Source organism: Propithecus coquereli, unplaced genomic scaffold, assembly GCF_000956105.1.
Source record: "Propithecus coquereli isolate 6110/MARCELLA unplaced genomic scaffold, Pcoq_1.0 Scaffold152, whole genome shotgun sequence".
Lineage (NCBI taxonomy): Eukaryota > Metazoa > Chordata > Mammalia > Primates > Indriidae > Propithecus > Propithecus coquereli.
Genome location: NW_012139636.1, coordinates 422,092 through 431,785, shown reverse-complemented (window position 1 = coordinate 431,785; position 9,694 = coordinate 422,092). Strand labels below are relative to the sequence as shown.

Below are 9,694 nucleotides of genomic sequence, written 5' to 3'. Positions count from 1 at the left end.
CTTTTTTGTAATCTATGGAGTAGTTTATAGAAGGATTGCGGTTAGACATAGTAGTTTTTCCTTTGTGGGTATAATACAGAAGTTTTGGCAAACAGCATTGTTTTCCTTTGGGGGAAAAAGAATGGATGGAAGATAATCTTTAATGTTTCTTTACTGACTTAAGTGTTCGAAAGTTTGAGGTTGACGTTAATGTCATATTGTTAAATATGTTATATACTCATTCCAGACATTGTGAAGTATAGGATATGAACATATCTCAAACTGCTATAGCATTTACATTATGAAAATGAGTTTGTTTATTGAAAATAGATTTTCACATCTCAGTAAAGATAACGTTTGATTCTTATTTCCCATTTGACTAAAGAGCTACTTGGATGTAGACAAGGGTAAATTCTTACTGGGATTACCACAGGTGGTATGGATTTGCTGAAAGCATTAGGAGTAGAGCTGTTAACTATTGTCATCAAGTCTCAGAAAGTAATATATAGGTGCAAAGGTAAGACCAGGGATAAGGAAGGTGTGGTGCAAAGAGGGATGTGAGTTGGGAGAGGTGGGCAGAGCCCACCTTACTTGTCTTAAATTCATGACATGGCATTCAGAAATAATACTGAATATGATGGGAAACCACTGGAATCATGAGATCAGATTTATGTTTCATGTTTCCTAAGAGTCATTGTACTTGCCCCGTGGAGATACATAGTGAGAATTCACCTCCTCGGGTGAATGCATAATGGATACAGAGGTATCATTGTGATCAGTTGTGTTCCTGACTGTTAAAGGTTATTTTTTCCATTCCAGAATATGGTTGAGCCCCCTATACCCACGAATTGCCCATGGAACCCACACATCTGGAGAATCAACATCACATTTTAAAGCTGATCTCATCAGTTACTTGATGGCTTATAATGATCCTTCTCTCAAGGACTGGATAGACATCATCCACGAGCATGATCTCTCTGAAACGAAGTATGTGTCGTCTTATCAATTTAAAATACTTATAATAGGCTCATACCTTGAGAGCCACGCGAGGTCTGGAATGCAGGGGCCTTGGAAAGAGGTGGGGTGATATCTGGCTGTGCTTCATGATGTGACGAGGGGATGAGCAGATGCTGTCACTATCTGCTGTCACTGTCTCTTGCTTCTCAGGCATTAAAGTGGCAGCTAGTGAATCTTCCTGCATACCTTAAGTCTCCACCGGGATACTTAAAATTATGAGTTCTTTACCTGGTACCATATACCTTGTAAGTGTTACATCATTAGTTGATTTGCTTGAAAATGAATTTGAGTATAATTACTACTGTTGAGGAGGCATCACAAGAAAATGGGTTGGTTCTTAGAACGTTTTATGATTATTTTGGTTTTTATGTGTATTTTGTGGGATTTCTTTTTTGTTTTAGGTGCCCAAAGCACATCACTATGTTCTATAACTTGCATTTTATATCTTTTTAGGGTTTATCTTATTGGTTCAACCCCAGGACGCTTTCAAGGAAGTCAAAAAGATAATTGGGGACATTTTAGACTCAGGAAGGTAACAGAACTTTTACTGTTTTAACACTTTTTAAAAAATTAAATATATATTCTTTCCTTTTTAAAATGTATATTTTGATGACAGCTTTACAATATTTCTAGCACGCTTGTGGGCAAATAGCAGGCACTTGATAAATTTGCCTAATTATACTTTCTAATAATTATAGCTTTTTAATGTTTTGCCTCTTATAGCTGTAGACTATTCTAAATGGCATAAGTAAATAGACTTTTTAGTTTTTGTAATAAAGATAGAGACTTCCTGTTCACTAACATATTAGAGCTCTTGATTGTTCAGCATATCAATTTTTAACATATGAATTTCAACAAAGAACAAAGTATTATTAAGTAAAGGCTACAACTGAGCTATAATGTATTTTGTTTATTAAACCAGTACCCTTAAGAGAACCACAATTACAAAAATGATAGGAAGATGAACAAAATGTTGACAAAATAAAACAAGTTGAAGATTAAAGTTTTTTTCATCTCTTTAGACAATTTACTGACCTTAATAAATTTCCTAAAGTGGCTTTATTCAAAGCCTTACTTCTTATTCCATAAATTGTTTATGTAAGAATCTCCTTTGGTTAATGAAACTTTTCATTTTAATTTCCCTTTTTGAAATGTGACCACAGCTTAAAGCAGGCAAGATCTCAAAGACGACATCTTTCTTTTGACCTAGAGAGAAAGTAGAGTACACTGGCTCCATGTCTGGCTTTGGAGGTAGATACCCATAATAGGTTCTTGACCTATTATGTACAAGCCATGGGACCTTGACTTATTCCTTAACCTAGTCGCTTGTCATCTCTAAAATGGGCATAATAATTGTGTAAGGATTAAGTGAAATAATGTAAAACAGTGCAAGGCACACAGTAAGCGTTCAGTACACAGGAGTGGTTATTTGTGGAATAATATCTAATGGTTTAGACGGGCTAGGCAATAGCACATACTATATGATCACAAGTTTACTGAAAGTTGAATAGTGTCTTAAGAACTTTCACACCACTTTTCACACATAGTCGCTCATGTTGCATCACAGCTCCCTCCCAGGGAAGGCAGGCAGGTGATCAGGTGCCCGTTTTCACTGAAGTGTAAATCAAAGCACAGGGACTTGTCCAGATAGTGCAGCTGACTGGGGGCTGAGCACCACGATGGAAACGGCCTCGCAGTCGTCAGTTGTCTACACGAAACTGCACCCATGGTGAAAATTGAGGCTTTGGGCTTTTTGGTAAGTGTATGTGTAAATATTAATGCCTAAGCTGTGTTAAAGAAAATAATACATATTAAATTAAACAAAACATCAGAATACAAGCTCCACTGGGGCAGGAACTGCAGCTTACTTTCCTTGGTATCTCCAGCCTTCCAGGTAGGTATTTAATATATATTTAAATGGATCAAATTTCCAAATATTTTCTGAATTGTTTCTGTAGCTTTGCATAAGTATGAGGATAGGAAATGCAGATCAGTCTTATGCAGTGCTTTAGGTGGTGTGTATCTATATGTAAATATATTCTTTTATTTCTAGACTGTCATAGCTGCCTTGAGCCCAAGTGTTAAACTGAGGATGCCAAGCTTCTTTCAAATGATGGGAGTCAAAATATGCAATAGTTTGGCCTTCTAGGTATGGTTAGGTATATTAGATAATTATGATTTTAAGGCAAAAATCTCATTTCATATGATATGATAGGTCGGTGGTTTATCTGACATTTCTATTAAAATGGGTCTTTTATATTTTTTAATCTGTTTTTATTTTTAGTACAAATCAAATAATTTTGGAAAGGAAAACTTCTGTCCATCTGCTCCATTAAAAAAAGTATTTTTAGTATTTAAAAATTATTTCCCAAAGAATAAAAAAAGGTATATGTGGGTATGAAATTGATTACTAATATTTTTAGCCTTTCCTTCCAAGGGCAGAAAACTCTGCTTTCAAGTATTAATATTACAGCAGTTCTGTTAACATTATTTGAGTGGCTGTTGCATTCATTTTTTTTTTTTTTTTCTTTCCCAGCTTCTGAAAGAACATGCCTCATCCATGCCTGCAGCAGAGTCCTGGCCTGTCGTAGGTCAGTTTTCAAGCATTGGCTCGTTGGGGGCTGATGAATCAAAATGGTTAAGTTCTGAGTTTAAAGAGAGCTTGCTGACACTAGGGAAGGAAAGCAAGACTCTAGGGAAAAGTGCCGTTCCTCTTCATTTGGTGAGTTCTCTTCCTTGCTGAGTTAATTTATTTTTATTTTCTAGTCCAGGAGAAAAATTGAGAATCAATCCTCCTTGTAATAGAGAAGTTTTTTTTTTTTTTTTTGAGACAGAGTCTCACTGTGTTGCCCGGGCTAGAGTGCCGTGGCATCATCCTAGCTCACAGCAACCTCAAACTCCTGGGCTCAAGCGATCCTCCTGCCTCAGCCTCCTGAGTAGCTGGGACTACAGGCATGAGCCACCATGCCCGGCTAATTTTTTCTATATATTTTTAGTTGTCCAATTAATTTCTTTCTAATTTTAGTAGAGACGGGGTCTCGCTCTTGCTCAGGGTGGTTTCGAACTCCTGAGCTCAAACAATCCGCCCGCCTCGGCCTCCCAGAGAGCTAGGATTACAGGCGTGAGCCACCGCGCCCGGCCGAGAAGTTTTATTGTATGATTTTTGGATGGAAAGAGCAGTACATTAGCAGCATCGTTTGTAATCATGTGGCCTTAATGTCATCCAGGGCTAAGAGCTTGCTGGTTTTGTTTGGGAGCTCCATTTCAGCCACAGGCTAGCCTGTGATTTTCTGTTCTTTCTCTCAGGTTGTCTAGCCAAGGAAGAAAATATTTGGTATAACATTGCCAGCAGAATTGTAGGCATTTTAATTATTTAGAGACCTGTGAATTAATAATTAATTTTGCATTCAATTCAATGTTAATTTGACATTTCAGAGGAAGAAATGTTCAAATAGAAGTGTGATTTTTTTCATCAAATATATGCTTCCTGTAGCTTAATTAGAAGTTTTTTCAGTAAGACAGGAACTTTTTAAAATTTAAAGCGTATCTTCTATGTTTATACTAAGTATTTTTAATTAATATTTTCATTTTCTTAAAAGCTGATCATCATTCTTTCAACATGGTACATTCCAAGTTTTATTATTTTCCTCTTTATTTTTAGATCTATCCTTCTGTGGAAAATGTACGGACCAGCTTAGAAGGATATCCTGGTAATTAGTTGTGTATTTTATATGTGTTCCATAAATGCCCTGGTAAAATTTTTATCAGTATTCATTAGAAATTTGAAGATAGTCTTCTCTTAACTAGATAAGGGTCATGAAAATAGGTAATATTGAGCTCTGTTCCAAACCACTCAGTTGGCAGTTCGGGTATGTTATCTAATCCTCACAGTAACCCTCTACACGGTTCTCATTTTTACCAACAAAATAACCAACAGGTTGATTGTACAGATAAGATGTCCAAATAAAATCAATTTCCTCCTACCTACTCAGTGCCTTTTCAGAGCATATTTAACATACCTTCCATTTGTCTCCACATCCTGCCTGTGTCCGAGGTACTATGTGGTTCTTCCAAATCCGAATGCCTGATACAGGTATATTTAAGGTCTAGAATTTATATTTACTATTACCTTTGGTATAACTTAGTTGATATGTATATTCTTTCAAAGGCTTCATCTGAAAATGCCTCATAATATTTTGTAGTCATCTGTCAACCTTATCTTCCATTTCCCTTATAGCAGTACTGGGCACTAAACCTTTATTTGGAATTCAGCACCCTAGATAGTACAATGAGTAGTTATTAACTAAAAACCCAAATTGTGTTTGACTCTGGAAAAAGCAAAGTCTGATTGTGTTGAATTATGCTAATTTAGTCCATTTATTGCTTATCAAACTAGATCAAAATCTGCCAGAAAAATTTTGGTAGGGTTTGGAGTGTGTTAGCTCATCTTTTGCTTTTTAATGGCAAAGCTGAAATTATTTCAGTGAGACTCCGGGATATGGTGGTGGCTTTTCTTTTGTCTTCTTTCTGTACCTCTAAGAGGCTAGGTCCATTCAAAGTGTACTTTTAATGGGGAGTGAGCAACATGATCTTTTTAATGAAGCTATTTCATAACTGGTTCTAAAGCTGAATATGTTTTTAGTTATTTGCAGTAGGAGACAGGACATGCCTTATTTGATGTGTCCGAGATATTTAAAGCCCTCTTTGGATATAGATGACTGTGGAGAAGCTGCAACATGTTTTTGGAAAGTCACTGATGAATCTACAATGGAGTTTTCTTCCTTTCAAAGATGAACAAAAATTGGCTTCTAATTGTGTTTCCTCTTGGAACTGTATTTATTCTCTTTGCGAGAATAAGGCCTTTAGAATTTTTAAAAGCTGAACTGTTTACTGAACATTTTAATTTGTTTTCTGATCATTCCATTTTGTTTGGAAGAATCTGTTCAGCCAGTACAGAGTCTTTTTAGAAATAGCAGTGTGTGAAGGTGAAGAAGATGGGAGTCTCATCCTGGACTTTCTCCCCAAGTAATTATGGTCTTGAGCAAAATTCAAAGAGGCTGTCCAACTGTGGCTTACCTGCGTGAGGATGGTAGGGTGGGCCAGGATTCTTTCTTTTCTAACACTTCAGATCTATGCTGTTGCAGATGTTAAATTACCACCACCAAGTGATTAAATAATAGTTTTCTTTTCAGATAGTAAACGTTTACTATTTAAATGCAAGTATAGATACTTTCTTTCAAAGAAGTATTCCATAAGATAAAATAATGGAAGTGGTTTTTTTCTCTTACCTTCTCACTGTTTGTTATAGATTTTCTTTTTAATGAAGGAGTCTCAAATTATATTTCATGATTTTGTTTTATTTTTCTTTTAAAAGCTGGGGGCTCTCTTCCCTATGGCATCCAGACAGCTGAAAAACAGAATTGGCTGCATTCCTATTTTCAGTAAGTAATTGGTTTAGAATGCTGCTGTTGCTTCTTTAGAAATTAGAGTGTTATTTATGTCGGTCTGTTTTTTTAAAAAGAACTTTATGTAATATAGCTATATTTTTTTCATCTACATATGTTAGTGATAGAAATAATTTAAAACAAGATTTTGAATTTTTTTGGAATAGGTTTTTAATACCAAAGAGTAAAATTTATCTCCGTGAGGTTTCTATTTAAATATTGGCATGCAAAGAAAAAGATAAATAAAAGATCATGTTGGGTAGTTTAGAACTTACATAAGCAGCATTTCAGTTCATTTTTCCAAAATATAAAATATCATCATTCTGTCTATACCATCATGTGATGCTTGCTGAGGGTGGAGTCCACACCACTGTTTCCCCAGGATCCGGTACAGTATTTAGCATGTTAAAGAGTTCAGTAAATGGTTGACGAGTGGCCAAGTGAAAGGAATGTCCTTCATCTTTCTCTAGCTACAGCAGTTGCACATATTCTAAGCCAATCCCAGTTTCATGCTTGCTTCAAACAGGTGTTCGTTGTACTGGTTAGTGAAAAGTGAAGGCACGATTACATTGGACTGTAGCTTTCAACTGTAATTTATTAATGGTATTTCATCCTGGAGCCTTTCTTTAATGCTTTCTTCAGGTTTTTCCTTACAGAAGGACACTTTTTTATATTGTTCCTTTTAGTATTAGATTATTAAATTCATTTGAATGAAGACTGTGATGGACCTGCCTATACCTGCTACTATTTTTTAACAATCTGTTCTTGAGGAACCATCGTTTTATATTCATAAGTGAGGATTGTTGCCCCATGATGTAGGTTCCCATGGAACCCTAGTCCTACAGTGTTGGAAACTTAGAAACCAAACTCAGATATGTGAATATCAGCATTTAACTAAAGTATTTCTGGCTTATGCCCCTGCTTTTCAACACTCATGTTTTTCATATACTGTTTGTTTTCTGCCTATTTTGTATTTTGTATCATTCAACAAGCTTACCCCGAGCCTATACTCATAATGCACCATGGGAGCACAATTCCTGCCTTTAAGGAGCTCACAGTTTAGCTAGGAGACATGTGCGCACGTGCTGTTAAAAGTACAACAGAAATAACTATATACGTTTGCATTTACGGCAAAAAAGATGAGAAGGCTACATGCCAAAAGGTTATAGTGCTTCTTGTGGGTAGTGGGAAATTTTCTACATATCTGCATCCTAAAATGAGCTGTTATCTGTACAGAGTTTAATAAAGTATCACAGGTCACAGAATTGTGTGCCCACTGTTGTTTTTTAGATTATAGGATTTTGCTTTTCATGCAGTTTCCAAATATTATGATTATGACTAATTTGTATTTTATAATTAGTAACTTGTCTTTCCTATCCCCATCCCTAGCAAATGGTCGGCTGAGACTTCCGGCCGCAGCCGTGCCATGCCACATATTAAGACATACATGAGACCTTCTCCAGACTTCAGTAAAATTGCTTGGTTCCTTGTCACAAGGTAAATAGTCCTTATATTCCTCATCAGAGGAATTTTTAAAATGTGTTTGTAACTCTCGCTCTGAACATTGAATGGGTTTCCAAAAAGTGATTTGTGAATCATCATTAGTTTTTAGTGTGTTTGCGTTATGTGTGCCTTATTTTAAAAAGCCCCATGACTAATCCCTTTGTAGAGTGTGTGATCATCACCTAATTTACTTATAAGTCTAGATGTTTATAAGGTTATATAAAGTTTGCATTTCTGTTATTTAATAGCTCAATAACAGGGATTAAGCAAATTGACATATAGGGTAAATACAGAAGAAAAAGTGAAATGTTAAAATTAATATTTTTAACGTTAGTTTCTCCTTAAGTAATTGAAACTTGAGCAATCAAATCTTTTATGTGTTCTTTTTTTAAACATCTTTAAGATATAATTCACGTACCATAAAATTTACCTATTTAAAGTCTACAATTTAATGGTTTAGTATATTCACAGAGTTATACAACCATCACCATAAACTAAATTTAGAATATTGTCATCACCCCATAAGAAACCACCTACCTGGTGGCATTTTTGTCTATTTTTATAGAAGGGTAAATTGCTATGCCCTTTGAAAAATAGAGCTGTAACTAGAACTTTACTTCCTGACTTCTAGTCTGAACTTAACCATTAGGCATCTCTTTATGATTCAGTAACATAATTAATGTCAATAGCAACTAATTAAAGTATCACAGAGTAGAATTATTTCTTTAAGAAAGGAACAGCACTCATGAACAAACTTTTAAACAAAAGAGCCACTTACATCCTTTTGGAGAGAGAGATTTATTTTAAGGAATTGGCTCATGCGATTGTGGGGGCTGGCAAGTCCAAAATCCAAAGGGCAAGCCAGCAGCTTGGAGATTTAGGAAGACTTGATGTTCCGATCTTGAGTATCTTTCTACTTTATTGGAAAAGTTGAATTTAATGTCTATTTGGGGGTTATGTTCCCTCAAAGTGGAGTAAAAGGTAGATGTACTTCAGAGAAATTACGTGAGTATTATTGTTCGGGCATTAAGGGAAACTGAGATTAAAGTAACCCTGTGAGTAATCCTTTTCTAAAGGCAAAGTTTTTGTATTTCAGTTCTATGACAGTGTGTGCTTGGCCCTGGGAACACGGAGCCAGGAGGCACGAGCTCTGCCCTGCATGACACTGTGTACCCTGGTGTCCACCTGTGCAAGGACCATAGTGGAAGCACTCTTAGAAATGTATTGCCTAGTTGGGGTGGAGGTGGATGGGTAGGTGAGCAATCAGCTGAAGCTAAGTAGGCAAGTGGTGTTTCAAATAGGCCTAGAAGCATGCCTGAGGGTAAGCCAGGTGGATTAGACGGGGAATCAGAGCAGAGGGACTAGTGAGGACAAAGGCCACGAAGGTGGGAGAGTACGTGGGGTATTTAGGGAAAATTTGAGTGATTATATGAGGCTAAAGGAAAGTATAGGTCCAGATACCTTTAGAAAATCCATTCTGAAACTAGGGTACCATATATTCTTATAGTTAAGTCAAAAAGTGTTCACTGTTCGTTTATGCACTTATATTTGTTGTTTTGTACTGTATGAATATCTGCTTTAATATTGGCTGGCTGCTAAATTAAGTAAATTATAACTATTTGAAGTTAATTTAAGAATTTGAAATTTGTCATTATAGATTTGTAGCTTCTAATTTTATGCTGGAATAACTAGACTAAAAACTATGTCTACTTGCCAAAACATTTAAAGATTATTTCAATAGCAACAACTCA

The 9,694-nt window shown here is 35.9% G+C and overlaps 1 protein-coding gene across 1 annotated transcript in view; it reads left to right on the top strand.

Annotated features, from left to right (window-relative positions):
• TDP1 (tyrosyl-DNA phosphodiesterase 1) overlaps positions 1 to 9,694 on the top strand; it is a 93,963-nt gene that overhangs the window by 25,647 nt on the left and 58,622 nt on the right. The window contains exons 8-13 of the mRNA XM_012640404.1: positions 799 to 966; positions 1,450 to 1,528; positions 3,533 to 3,718; positions 4,658 to 4,706; positions 6,371 to 6,437; positions 7,830 to 7,937. Coding sequence (XP_012495858.1) covers positions 799 to 966; positions 1,450 to 1,528; positions 3,533 to 3,718; positions 4,658 to 4,706; positions 6,371 to 6,437; positions 7,830 to 7,937 — 657 coding nt within the window. The remainder of the gene's footprint in view (positions 1 to 798; positions 967 to 1,449; positions 1,529 to 3,532; positions 3,719 to 4,657; positions 4,707 to 6,370; positions 6,438 to 7,829; positions 7,938 to 9,694) is intronic.